This window comes from Motacilla alba, chromosome 12, assembly GCF_015832195.1.
Source record: "Motacilla alba alba isolate MOTALB_02 chromosome 12, Motacilla_alba_V1.0_pri, whole genome shotgun sequence".
NCBI lineage: Eukaryota > Metazoa > Chordata > Aves > Passeriformes > Motacillidae > Motacilla > Motacilla alba.
In genome coordinates, this window is record NC_052027.1 from 6666215 (window position 1) to 6679862 (window position 13648).

The following is a 13648-nucleotide window of genomic DNA, read 5'->3' on the forward strand; positions in this document are numbered from 1 at the left end:
GGTGTCTCGCATGTCTTTGCAGCAGAGGTGAATGTGCAAAATCTAGCAGCACTCACTGTTTTAGATGAGGTGTGTCTCTCACTCCTGCCAGAGAAGAATGGTTTCGTGAGAGTTTGGGAGTTAGTCATAATTGTAGGGTGTTGTGTGAATCCACTCTCTTTTGTCAGAAGAATGTGTGAAACGGTGCATTTGCTTTGCAGGCTTCTAGCAAGGGTGGAAATTTGCTTGAAGAGGAAATTCATGGGAGGGAAATCTAAGTACCCTCCCCTGAGGTGAGCAAGGGACCCTATGTTGCCAGGCAGTGGTGCTATTAAGAATGACTTTCTGATAGTCATCTTCCTGGAAATGATTAATAGTCAACATACTGGTGTGCCCTTGCCATAATGATGTAATTTTAGACTTCTTGAGGTATTCAGGAAAGTTTCCCTTGTGAATTGACTAACAGCTTGAGTAAAAGCTTTCATTTGCAGCAGTCTCCCTGGCCTTACTTTTAGTTTTCAGCATCCTGAGGTCAGCTTAGAAAACCAGGTATTTGCTTTTGTTAAGTTTTAATTAGCAGTTTCTGATAACAGTTTTGGGTCCTCTGACATAAAGGATACTCTGCAGGTGTTCTGGAAAAAGATCTTTTTCCTCTGAATGCTGATGGATATCAAATGGAAGCTGTGCTCTGCAGATGAACTTTCACAGCACAGCACTGGGGTCTCTGGCAATGCATTTCAGCCGTCTGGCATACAGCTCAGCTGCTGCATGAAAAATTTTGGACAGAGTTTTCCTTGGGGTAACAGGTTAATGTAGTTTCAGTCATAGGAAATGGTGCATTTTCCTCTCCTTCTTTTCTTTTAGTTAGTGCCGTGAATCAGTTTGTCATCTGGCCGGGGATCTGGCAGAATAATTAGTTGTGTTTTACTGAATAGCCCTGACTGGATGAGGACTTGGCCAGGCGGACAGCATGATGTCACTTAGGTTCAGCACCATTACCACCCATTGCTTCAGGATAGCAACCTCTTCCGACCCAATTATTAAATATCCGCTTTTTTGAGGTGGAGGAGGAAGAGAAAAGAAATTGTGATCCTAAAAAAAGAAAAGAGGAAGTGGCTCATTGCAAGGCTGGAGGGCGCTGCTTTCCTGCACCCCACGGAGGAACAATCTGACTCCAGTCATAAAGGCGTGGAGCTGCATCCTGCATCCCTGTGCCAGCTGCCTTCATGAGGCAGGCAGCACCTCCCCAAGCCCCCATCCAGGGGACCTTCTGCCAGGAGCAGATCCGTGAGCCTTTTCCATGTGAAACCATCAAGGTTTGATCTTGCAGAGAGATGTCCAGCTCCAGATGCCAACAGGACACTGCCTTTGGTTATCACTTAAATAAATCATTTCAGGCACCTCTTGCTCTGAGTCTTAGGTCCATTTCTGCTGCTTCTCCTTTCTATCATATTTCCCATGTTTTTTGTCAGTGATGTATGTGTCCATGTATTTCTATGTGTATTTCGGTTGTTGAGGTCTCTGGAGCTCTTCTCTTCCAGTTTTGTTGGGGTCTGTGATAGCTTTAGCCTTCTACTGAACCTTAGCAATCATTCTGCCTGTTGGCCTCCCCTTGTTCTGACACAGATGTGGCCTCCATCTGCCTAGTTGCACTGAACCACAATTCCCCTGTGTCCGTGAGTCTAATTGCAAGTATTGTGCCCTTTCATCACCCCACTTCTGTTGCCTGCCCAGCTCTTGCTCCAAACTTAGCAAATTCTGTCCAGCTTTTACTGTGACCCTGATGCAGGACTCCCAACTAAACTTTTTGGGGCAGCTCCTTCTTTGTACTCATGATGCCTTAAGTTTTAGCTTTCATAATTTTTAGATTCCATACTGCCTTAGAGTGTGATTCTGAACTTCATATAAAGTGTTAGTAAGTTCCCTTCACAGGATAGTTAGATAAAACAATCCTTTTCCGGCTTGACAACCAAGGACAGCCTCTACAGCCTCAGGCCCAAAAAGCATAAACAACAGCAAACTGCAGAGAGCAAACTGAGAGGATGGGATTTCATAACCTGAGGCTATATTTGGACAATTAACCCCAGTACGTAAATGGACCAGAACTTATAAAAGTGTGAAGACTCGTGACCGGTTGTCCATCTTGGGTGCAGCCATGGCCTGGCTCTTGTACTACCCAGGGTGTATCCTTTAAAGGCCTTTTAATACCTACTTTACTCCTTTAACATTGTCTAGTCTATGTTCCAGGTCAGCCTCTTTAGGCATCACCCACTGCCTTCATTTGGCTGACCTACACTTCCAATTTCCATCCCAGCTTCATTAGTTAAATACCTCTCTGTTCTTGCCTCATTTCTCATAGTTCTTTTCTATTTAAGGCCGGTCTGAGGCTGAGATAAACCAATGATTCAATGTATAGTGAGCGCGAGCTGCTCCCTCCCTTGCTGCTGGTCATCCTGGATGACCTGGTGTTGGACCTGGGCTCTGGGGCTGCATGTGAGGATCTTGCACAAAGTCCTCGCTCCTTAATGAGAGCATTTAAAGCAGGAATATCCACCACGGGCGAAGCTCGTCATGCAGAAGCAGCAATAACACTCTGATGGTGCCAAACTAGTAGGAAGACGATTAGAGCTGTTCCTGTTTCTGGAGGGGAGCCAAGGGGCTGTAGCCAGCATAGAGGCCTTCCAGCAGTTCGTGCTGAGGTGGTGAGGTTTTGGAAACAGGCTCAGATGAGTGCAGGACAGAGCAGGTCTTACCTGCGCCGTGCTGACTGTGCCCCCACCCACTGCTGGCAGAGGTGGGAAAGCTCAGTGACTCACCTGCTGAGGCTGCTTTCCAAAATCCACCAAGTATTATCAGCACAGATGGCTGTGGGACACAACATGCAGGCTTAGCATATCTCAGTACCTGCCAGAAATGGATGCAAAAGGGTCTCAAATTTGCTGGTATTTTGTTGGGCATTACAGCAGCTTGACTACTGAAGAGTTCATGTGTGGCCAGGCACAGCAGCTCCACGAAGGGAAGCCCCATGTGGTCCGGGTGAGGAGGAGAGAAGTTCTGTGTGTAAATTTTATAGGACCCTTCTGTGCTGAGAAGGGTCCTGTAAAAAGCAGAGGAGAAGCCAGTGGCATGAACCAAGTCTTGCTGCTGAGCTAGCATGACACAGGCATACTCAGTAATGTGTCACTGATTTTTCAGTTGCATTAACGAGTAATTTGTAATAGATCACTCTTTCATAGTAACTGTAACAACCTTTCCCACTGAAGTTGACATTGGGGAACCACCAGAGCAGAGGAGTGCTGGCTGTGTCTTGAGCAAGCAGATGCCTGTTGCTGCCAGTTCAATGACTGTGATCTTGTTTCTGCATGACAATTAGCACCAGCCTGCTCTCCTAATGCCAGCCAGCTGCATGGGAAGTCACTCGTGAACCAATGGCACAAGCAGGAGACAGGCCTGTCACCATGTTACTGTGTGCTTGGAAGGGGTGGTCAGGTTGAGGTTGCCATTGTTAGTGTGTTATCAGTGCCATGACCAGGGAGGAGACCTGGGGAAGGATGTGTTAGGTGTCTGGTACTGTGGCTAAAGCTTGACTTTGTAGTGTGGTCTTTCATTGGTGCAGGAAGGGGATGAGCTTTTGTTCCTGCTCCAGCTGTGATTCAAGGTGTGTTCACAGTGTTAAAATTGGCAATAGAATGGAATGAGACCAGTGATGGAAAATATCCTGCTCTCTCTTCTCCAGACCCTTTGTATGTGTTATGTTGTTACTTTATAGCAGTTCTGAGGCAGAAACTTTGAATTCCTTTTCCACAGGAATCAATGTTTGTACTCCTGTGAGTGGTCTGTGCTGAAATCCCAGATCCTTTGCACTTGGATTGTTGGTCTAGAGCCCTTTAGTATTTTTGCTGTTTCTTTTGGACTCTGTCTTGCTTCCAACTGTGTCCCCTCTTTTTTGTTTTCAACTCATTCACCCAGCAGAATTCTGCATTCTAGGTGTCTGGTTTCCAGGCAGGTCTTCAGGCGAATTCTGTACTGCTGAGTGTCACGTAAACTCAGGGTTGCAGGAGATCTGCAGGGAGGCTTTCTTAAGCCTTTACTTCCAGGTTGAGCAATCCTCGAGCTCTTTCAAGAGTCTGTTTAAGCTGTCAGCTTTGCTCTTGGCCTCAGGGTAAAACACTGACTTTGTTCGTTTCCTCAGAAAAATTTCTTATCTTAAAGAAGTGGATTGTAATTTTTAGTCAGATAGTAATTAATTCTGGTTTCCTCCCCTCCCAGAATAAAGAAGAGAATTACATCACAACTCCCATATGATAATGTAATTAATTCTATTTCTGCGTCCCTGTTGAGGTAACAGCACAGTAAGAGCCAGCTAGTATTTGGTCAGATGGGCCTGGGAGGTCAAGCATAAGCTTTTGCCATGCTGACCTGGGGGAGGGATCAGTCTCTAATGTTTGAGTTGTCTTGTGATGTTGGCAAGTGAAATAAGGTAATAGACTGACTTTGGTTAAAAATTATTGATCACTGTCAATGATAGAGATCCCATAATTAGTTTTTGCTTTAGATTCCTCAGTGTGAGTTATAAGTAAAGTGTATGCTTTTTGTTGTTACTCTTAGTATTGAAAATGTATCAAGCATCCATCTGGTGCCCTAAAGGTGTAAGACTTAAGATTGTGACTAAACAACTTGTTGTTGATTTGTTATTGTTCTGCAATTTAAACATGGTAAGTGGATAGAATTAAATTATTCTCCTGGAATCAAAATGGACATACTTTTACCTCATCTGTGTGGACGTACACTGAGGGAGGACAGGTGGGAGAAGCAGGGAGGGATCACTTTGGTGCTTTCTGTCCGTTCCCTAAGGCATATATTACTGAAAATAAACAGGCTGACTGTTCTGTGACTTCTTTTCCCACATGCCTGTAATGTCATTATCAACATCCCTGTGGCAAATTGCTGGACAATTTTTTGTTTTCTAATGGGATATTTTGTCTTATACTGACTGTCTGTACAAAGTTGTGGTGGCCTCAGTTATTCCTGTTGGCATAGTACCTCATAGGTGTCACTAGACACTAGTGTGGGACACAGGTACCTGTGACTGTTGTACGTTGGAAGTTGCCTGAAGAGCATGTGTGGGAGTTCTGTAAGATGATCTTGAATCATTTTCTGCCACATGTTCAGCTCATGTGTTAGTATCTCCTTTCTTAAAGAGGAAATTTATTGTTTTGTTCATTAATCTGCTTTCTGTCTACTGTGCAAAATTGATAGCTTTCACTTACAACTTTTTACCTTAGGCAGAAAAATAATCTTTTAGTCTGGAATGCATTCTGATATTCATCACCTGGAAAGAAAACATCTAGAGTATGTGTGGTCCTTAGTGTTAGCATGGCATAAAGCAGAGAATGTTTTATTGCTAGGGGAAGCTGATTGCTGCTCACTGCAAGTCCATGGTTCTCAGCATTCTGGTTCAAGCAGTGATAAGAAAGGCCGGGTCACCCTGACAGACATCAGGGTTCACCATAACCTTGAGATTTGGCACCTCCAAGTCTCTATAGTCACAGACACAGGATGCAGTAAGTGAATTGGGGTGAAACTGTTGGTTTTTGCATCAGTGATACTTCATGCCAGTCTGAACTGCTCATGGCTTTGTAGCTTTGCTTTCTAATATTCTAATAGCCTTAATATTTTCACATATTGCAAACACAAATTCCAGGCTCTGGGCTTGACACATGGGACTGACTTCAGCAGGAGGGGCTCCTGGACATGGACCTGGCTATAGCAGCAGCTCTGGTTCAGTCAAGGAGCTATCCAGAGGGAGCAGGATTAATCCTGCTCATAGGACTGATCATCTCAGTGTAGTATAGGGCAAGGCAGTGGCTGGTCCCCCATTATGTTTCAATCCCTGGCTATTGTCCGAGCAGAGTGTGAAGCTGCTGGCAGAGAAGGTGTGTTCAGCTCTGGGTTATGCTGATCACAGCAGCACCCCACAGAAGCAGAGGTGAGAATTTGGCCCCATGCAAACGCATCTGAGATACATGTGTAGATGTATGGAAAGACAAAAGTACAAAACATCTTGATATAGAGTTAGGACAGACCCAGGGCTAGAAAAATTCTTTGGTCTGGCTTCTTACCTGTTTGTGTCCTAAAGAGGAGCCAGTTTCCATTCCATTTATTGGCAAGAAGAGCCTAAAAATGTGGTTCAGTTTCAGCCAGTCTGATCTCTGCATGAGGGCAAATCCATTTTGCCTCTCTCCTCTGTTTCCCAGGTGATGGCAGTCCCTGGGGCGGCTGCTGTTGTACCAACTACAGGCAGCAAATCCAGCCAGGCAGCTGGAGCTGGGGCTTGTGCTGAAGCTTTTGGCCAGGGTTTGCTCCTCTGAGTTGGGGGAGACAGGTCACACACTGACTGACTGCGTGAGGGGAGCGCAGCTGAATTTTGGTCTGTTTTATGGAGGCGTGCAATAATTTACTATCTGTGCAACTGGATCAGAGCAGGGCTAGAAGTGATGCAGGCCAACTGCTGAGTGTCAAATTCTGTTAAAAATCCTAGGTCACACATTCAGAAAACTTGTGATAATTAGTCAGTTTGAAAGGATCATACTTTTTTTTCTAGCAGGGAGATGTTGTTAGCTCAAGAAAGAGAATTTTTCTTGCCCCCTTCTCTTGCTCTCTTTCTCTCTCTCTCTGTGTTTTACTTTTTTTTTTTTCACTGCTATGTGCAGCTCTTATGAACTTGGAGCTGAACTGGAATTGCTTGAATTGTTACATGTCTTACTTAATTGTGCAAATTGCTTTCTATTCCAAGGACTAGTTAATGCAGCAATGGAAGGGATTAGGACTGTTGGGATAAGTGATCATTCCATCTTTTAATATTTGGCTTAGTATAACAATAGTTATTATGTCAAAAGCAGATCCTGACTCTGCCCTGTCACCCTTCCATGCAGGCAAAGTACTCACACAGGGCCTGAGTCTTTCCTGCCCTCTTTCTTGTGATAGATCCAAAGTACATTAACCAGCAGGAAACATCCATAAATCAACTGAATGGCTTCTGGGCTGAGGCTTCTTGCCCAAGCCAAAATAAATGGCATTAGTGAGAAGATGCCATCAGGAAGTGATATCCTTTCACAGGATTGGGTCTCCTTTTAAGTCCCACATTGCAAAGAAGAAACCAAACAGGAAAAAAATTAAGATAAACTACCAGGTCTGTATAAAGACAGGGAAAACAGCATAGATTGTCTTAGTAAAATGGACATTATTCTAGCCTTTACCTGCCTCTCAAATGAAGATGAACTGTTGAGTCAGTGCATGGGCTCGCTTGGTACTTGAATTATTGAACGGTAGTTTGCACGGTTTTAAAGGGTTTGTCTACTCACTGGAGTTTGGTTTTTCTACAAAGTAAAAGAAAAGTGTTTTGTTTCTTAAACCCATCCAGTTCCTACCATGTGTAAGTAGATGTGTTTCAGGTCATTGCAAAGAATGAGGGCTTGCCAAGAAAACCATTTTTCTTCCTGGTTTCTGTTACTATGTTAACACAATAGAAAAAAAAAGGGGAAATAAGGTGGGGAAATATCACACCCTTTTCTGATGTTATGTGTGGCAGTAGGAAGCTGGTGCTGCAAAATCACAGTTTTGTGTAATGTGAGAGATTTTCCCTTCTGCCTGATGGAGCAGGGCAGCACAACCATTCAAAGAGAGCACTGCTGTTGTGGCCATTGTAGTGGAGCAGGATATCAACAGAATCAGGCACACAGAGTTCCTGGCAGTGCCTGTGTGCAGCTCCCATGAATGTGGTCAGGATTTTACAGATGGGTTGAGAGCAGTGCACAGCCATTAGCATTTAATTTTTTACAGGTGAGTGCACACTATCTACATGCAAGAAAGATGGGTGAAGATAACAGTTGACTACTACCAAAGTCCAGGAGTGGCTTTCCATGCAGTGCATCCCCATCACTGGGGCCTGGTTTTCCAGTAACCAGGCTGACAAACACCCAATATGTGACCTGTTCAAATAGCACACTGCAAGTGTTGGAGTGACTTTGTGTGGAAATAATTCAGTTGTTTTGGAAGTGATGATGTGTCTGACTTCATTTGTGTGCTGAATGGGGAAAGAACACTGATACTGTACCAACACTTGGCAGCATTTGGTTAATGATTGGACTTGATGATCTTAAGTATCTTTTCCAACCTAAATGATTCTGAGATTCTGTGACTCTGTGCCAGATCTCTGCAGAAAAAGGGAAGTTACTTTTCCTCTGTGCTGGGCATACCTGGCTTTGTTGGGCTCTGTTTCCCCTGCATGATCAGGGGCAGGTCAGGACTCTCAGAACAAGATGTGAAATTTCTTGGGGTACTCTCTGGGGTTTGGGTGGTTTGTGGGGTTTTTTTTTTAGCGTGTGACACCAGCTGCAGGATTTCAGTGCAAGTCCAGTGAATATCAACTTCTTTTATACACCTATGTGATAGGTGTCTTTGCAATTCTCTCACTTCCCTCTGACTGGATGGTTGGAGAAGGCACCTGAGCCTCACGGTCCCACCTGGGGCCCTGCAGAGCTCTGCCTTCACTCTGCAGCCTTGTCTTCAGCCTCGCTCAAGCCCTGTTGAGCATCTCCCCATCCTTAACATCTTTTTCCTTGGGCACGTGCTCCTTTTGGAAGTTAGTTATTTAAAAGGGAAATTTGAGTGGCAGTCTGAGGGTGCAGAGAGGAGAGGAGAGAAGCTGGCTGAAGGGCTGGGGTTAGCACCTTCTCCTCAGTCTGGTCCTCTCCTCACCTTTAAGTTATTTGTATGCATAATTGGCTCCCCAAGCTGATTGGCACTGAATGAGTCAGGATAATGTCATGGTTGCCCACGAAGCAGTGCCAGCATGAGAGCATAACCTTGCCAACACAAGGGCATTGATTAGAGCAGAGGAACTAGGGCAATCCAATTATAACCACAAATGCCATTGGCTTTCTCGAATTCTTACTCAAATAACTGCAGACTCTCTGCTGTATTAAGGTGGTCTGGACTATACCGAGAGAGGGGAATTTAGAGGACTTAGGTAGTACAGAGTAAGCAGGATTTAATTCTTAACTACTCTATTGCCTATTTACACATAGGGCAAAAGGATAGTATTTTTCATGTAGTAGAAGTTGGCTGATCCCCTTTGCCTGTCATGATACTGCAGAACATATTTCTTTATTTGGAAATTATTACAAATATTCCTAAAAGGAAACTATACAGGAAAAATAACTAAGAAGTTTCCTATCATTTCAATCTTGTTTGAGCATTGAATATTCCTTTGTTCCATAATATTATGCTTCCTCTAACCTACTCAATGGGTCAGATAAGGAAATGTGATATTTTTCACCACCATGACGAAATTAAACTAAAGCTACAAAGAGCATGAGGGTTGTAGCCTGGAGTCGTAGATGAGTAGTTCAGATCTGGCTTTATATTAAATGCAGAAGTGAACAGTCTTTCGTGGATGAATCACATTCAATTAGGTACTTCCTATGATGAACTGATTAAAAATTAAGTGGCATCAAATAAGCCTGATTTTGCTCTTACATTTAAATAATGCTATAATTACATACTAATCAGATGGTAAATCTTAATTGTACACGTTCCATATGTTTTATATGCCTGTTCTCCCTCTTCACTTTGTCCTCTTTGTATCAGCATGGAGTATATTTTCAGACTGCTTTTATGTTTGGCCTAATTGAATATCAAAAGCAGTATATGTGAAACTTCCTGAATTCTATTCTTTCACCAGTGGCAGCTGTGCTATTAGATGACCTTTACCATTCCTGTAGCACAGAATAATAAAGGGAGGGGGGGAGCTGAAGCCCAGCCGTGTTATTGTTAGAGACAGAAATAAATCATATATAATTGCTTTGCTGTGAAGGCCAAATCCTGCCGTCCTTCATGCCTGAGTTAGAAATACAGGATTTGGACCTTTGTTTCCTGTGGTTTCCTGGCCACCTTGGACGTGCCCAGAATCCTCACGCTGCTGCTGCAGTGGCTAATTACCATTGCAGGGCTCCATCCCTCCTGCACAGACCAGGAGCTGGCTCTGCTGCAGGGAATGTCCACCTCTGAGTGCTACTGGCTTCCCCAAGATGGCTTTAAAAATGAAGCCTTAGATGTTGGATTACATGGTGGGCTTCCACAGAGTGCTTCTGTTTCAGTTCCCTGCTTGTTTGGAGCAAGCCCACACAACTTTGTTGAGGTAATAGGTATTTTGACTTAGCATACACGTGGTATTAATTTTATTCACTCCAGAATGTACTGTATGTTTTTTCTGCCTTTTAACCATAGATCATGACCACAGTCACAAAAAGACCAAGCGGAAACACTGGAGGAGGCAGTGGGCAGAGAGCAGCATATTGTCTGACGTGGAGATGTTGAAACACAGCCTGGAAGTGAATTCTTTTTCTGGGGACAGCAACAAGACGGGGACCATGAGTGAAAAGAAGAGCCACAAGCGAACGAAGCGGTTCTTGTCCTACCCACGTTTTGTGGAGGTGATGGTGGTGGCTGACAGCAGGATGGTCGCCTACCATGGAGCCAACCTACAGCACTATGTCTTAACCCTGATGTCAATAGTGAGTGTTCAACCAGGGCGAGTAGATTCACCCACAAATCGTTTTCTAGTGGTCACAGAGCCCCTCTCTGCTGTGTTCATATGCAGCGCCATCAGTTTGCCTTTCTTAGGCTTGGAAACAATGCTGGTGTTACATCAAAAATGGTAAAACGTGGCTGGAAAATGCTGGCTGGAGTCTTCTTTCCCAGATCCATCACGCTTCCTGATCCTTCTCACACCTCTCTCTTCCAGCTTTGTGAACATCACACACCATGAGCAATATCACTGGTTGTTTAGTTCGCATGCTGTACTCTTGTTTTTATTTAAGCCCATGTGAAATAACAGCTGAATTAAGAAGGTGCTTTGGGCACTGTGCCTTCCAGGGGACTGAGGCTAGTAGGTTATGCAATTGCCTGACTTCCCTTGCTGTCACAAGGAGAAGGAGCCTGTTGTCACCTTGATCCTTGGCATAGTTCTCAAGTTGGCTTTCCAGGCTGAGAACAAGCACCTTAGTAGCTGCAGGTATGAGGATGCAGTAGTGCAGTTTCCAGAAGGCAGTTCTGTAGATGCAGAGTGACTGGCAGGGAGTATCCAACATAATTGTGTCTCTGGAGGAATGTTCATCCTGTTTGAGGGTAGAAGTGCCGTGAATATGTGGTCTGAATCTGCCCATGTCAAAATCAGGTGCTTGGAAGAATAAGTTGCTTTTGACAGCCTTGTTTGGTGGTCTTTGTGTCTCCGAGAAAATGATCCTTTAATTTGGTGAAATGTATGCTAAAGCAAAAGGAAATATTGGGTTTCTGTGATACCAGCAGGGGTTTTTTTATTCTAAAATTGTGCTTTTGCCAGGAGGTCTCTCCGAGTAGCATCAGAGCACTGAGCAGGGCAGAAGAGCAGCCCAGGAGAAAAACGGTTGCAAAATGGAAAATATGTGTGTTGTCTTAATTGTTTGTTTCCTTGAATGTTAACAGTAATTCCAAATATTGCTTTTTGAAACAGGTGGCTTCTATCTACAAAGACCCAAGCATTGGAAATTTAATTAATATTGTTATTGTGAAATTGGTCGTGATACATAATGAGCAGGTAATGGAAATTATTTTCTTCACCTTCTGCTTGACAATGGCATTTGTAGTGAGCATTGTCATGAATAATTAAAATACCTGCTTTCTGTGTGTTGCTTATCAGGATGGCCCTGCAATATCTTACAATGCCCAGACAACATTAAAAAACTTCTGCCAATGGCAGCAGTCCCAAAACCACCCAGAGGGAAGTCACCTTCGGCATGATACAGCTGTGCTTGTTACCAGGTGTGGTGAATATTCTCATGAAAACTGTAGCCAGTTGTGTGTCAGGGGCTGTAGGCATGTCATATATGGGAAATGTTCAGGTTTTGATGTGGAGTTGTGGGAGCACATGTCCACCATAACAAGAGATGATTTTGAGAGGTTCAAGGCTGTCTAAGGTCTGCCTATGGGTTTAGCATAAGATGAAAAACTGTGACTGTGGTGGGGAGTTAGTTTGGACTCTGGATGATGTGGCAAACCAGCGTGAGAAGGTCCATTGAAGGACCAAGAGTTGTTTCTGCTGTTGTTACTGTGCTTGTACCTTAACTCACTGCTGCATTGAGAATTAATGTGTCAGGTCTGTTCTGCTTTCAGACAGGATATTTGTAGAGCGCACGACAAATGTGATACTCTGGGTAAGGGAAACCTTTTTTTTGTCTTTTAATAACTTTTTTTGTAGTGACAATGTTAGTTGCCTGTTCTGAACAGTGAGTGACATTTCTTTTTCTCTCATAAACCTCTGTGTTCTCTCCTAGGTCTGGCAGAGCTGGGCACAGTCTGTGACCCATACAGGAGCTGTTCAATTAGTGAAGATAACGGACTGAGCACTGCTTTCACGATAGCACATGAACTTGGCCATGTGTATGTTTTATGTAAATACATTTACATTTAAATAGCCCACTATTTTTGCTAACTAGGGCTTGCCTTCCCAGGCTGGGAACTGGTACTGCTGAGCCTAATTATTTGAGGGGAGATCAATATACTTGGCTAGAAGATGCGCCACTGAGGTAGATGAAACTGGGGTGCTCTGGAGCCTACCTGAGAACAGCCAAACCAGCAGGGCCAGGTTTTGGGGAGAATGAATGACAAAGTACCACAAGCAGCACCTAAGAAATGACATCTTGACCAGGCTGTTGGAACTAGCCAGGGTTTTGGGCAGAGGTCCTTGGGGAGGACCAGGACAAAGGAAGCTGGCATATCTGAATGATCTTTTGGGACTGAAGTCTTCTCTGAGAGCAGGTCCTCAGCCTGCCACAGCTTGTCCCACAGCTCTGTGTGGTGCTGGTGAAGGCAGTGCAGCAACTATGTATGAAGGAGGAACTTACTCAGGGCATCTGGGAAGTGATGAAGGTGTAAAAGTGAGCTTGACTCAGCTCTTGAACTGTTTCATCATGGAAAATCTTCTGCTGCTGGGCATCCCCAGAAGAGATGCTGCCATTCACCTCCTCCAGCAGAAATTTCTTTCAAATGATTTTTGCTTTTTCTCACTACTAAGTAGTCATGAGAAAAATCAGCTTAGATCACATAGTCCTTTACCCCTGGCTACAACCTTTGGCAGCTGATTCAGTCCCAAAACACGCCTGCTTTGCAGTGGAGGTCTGTAGGTGTGGGATGGATGAGTACTTAGGAACAGATCTCTCATTGTTCTAAACTCTTGTTTTTCTTCATGGAGAGCTGGCTGAGACAGTCTATTTTTAACCACAGTAGTATTTGTTTAAATAAGACTTCCTGATAGAAAGTCCCCAAAGTTTTGGTGTTCCCCACACCTAACCTGTGCCTAATTCCTTTGCTAATGCTGCCTCAGAGCTGCTGGGGGGGTTAGCAGTACTCCCGAGCAGGAAATGCCTCTGTGCTCTTTTTTTCAGAGAGCAGAGTGAAAAGATGGTTTGTTGGAGGTAATCTTAATGGAATACAAACTCCCCAGCCTTGGAACACAGGATCACACCAGGTCACTTCCCCTTCCCCACATCAAACAGCGCAGCGCTTTAAGCCGCTCTCTCTCCATTAGTGAATTTACCACATTCTTCAAGGTGTCATGTGCTGCAAACTT

General features: G+C 44.2%; 1 protein-coding gene across 5 annotated transcripts in view; it reads left to right on the top strand.

Annotated features, from left to right (window-relative positions):
• The window catches only part of ADAMTS9 (ADAM metallopeptidase with thrombospondin type 1 motif 9), an 81864-nt gene that overhangs the window by 4579 nt on the left and 63637 nt on the right, over nucleotides 1-13648 (top strand). For all 5 annotated transcript variants that reach the window (XR_005258364.1, XM_038148877.1, XM_038148878.1 and 2 more), the window contains 5 exons: nucleotides 10270-10556; nucleotides 11534-11617; nucleotides 11720-11841; nucleotides 12193-12233; nucleotides 12354-12459. Coding sequence is in view for 4 of the 5 variants with exons in the window: in XM_038148877.1 (XP_038004805.1) it covers nucleotides 10270-10556; nucleotides 11534-11617; nucleotides 11720-11841; nucleotides 12193-12233; nucleotides 12354-12459 (640 nt within the window). In the remaining variant the exon portion in view is untranslated. The remainder of the gene's footprint in view (nucleotides 1-10269; nucleotides 10557-11533; nucleotides 11618-11719; nucleotides 11842-12192; nucleotides 12234-12353; nucleotides 12460-13648) is intronic.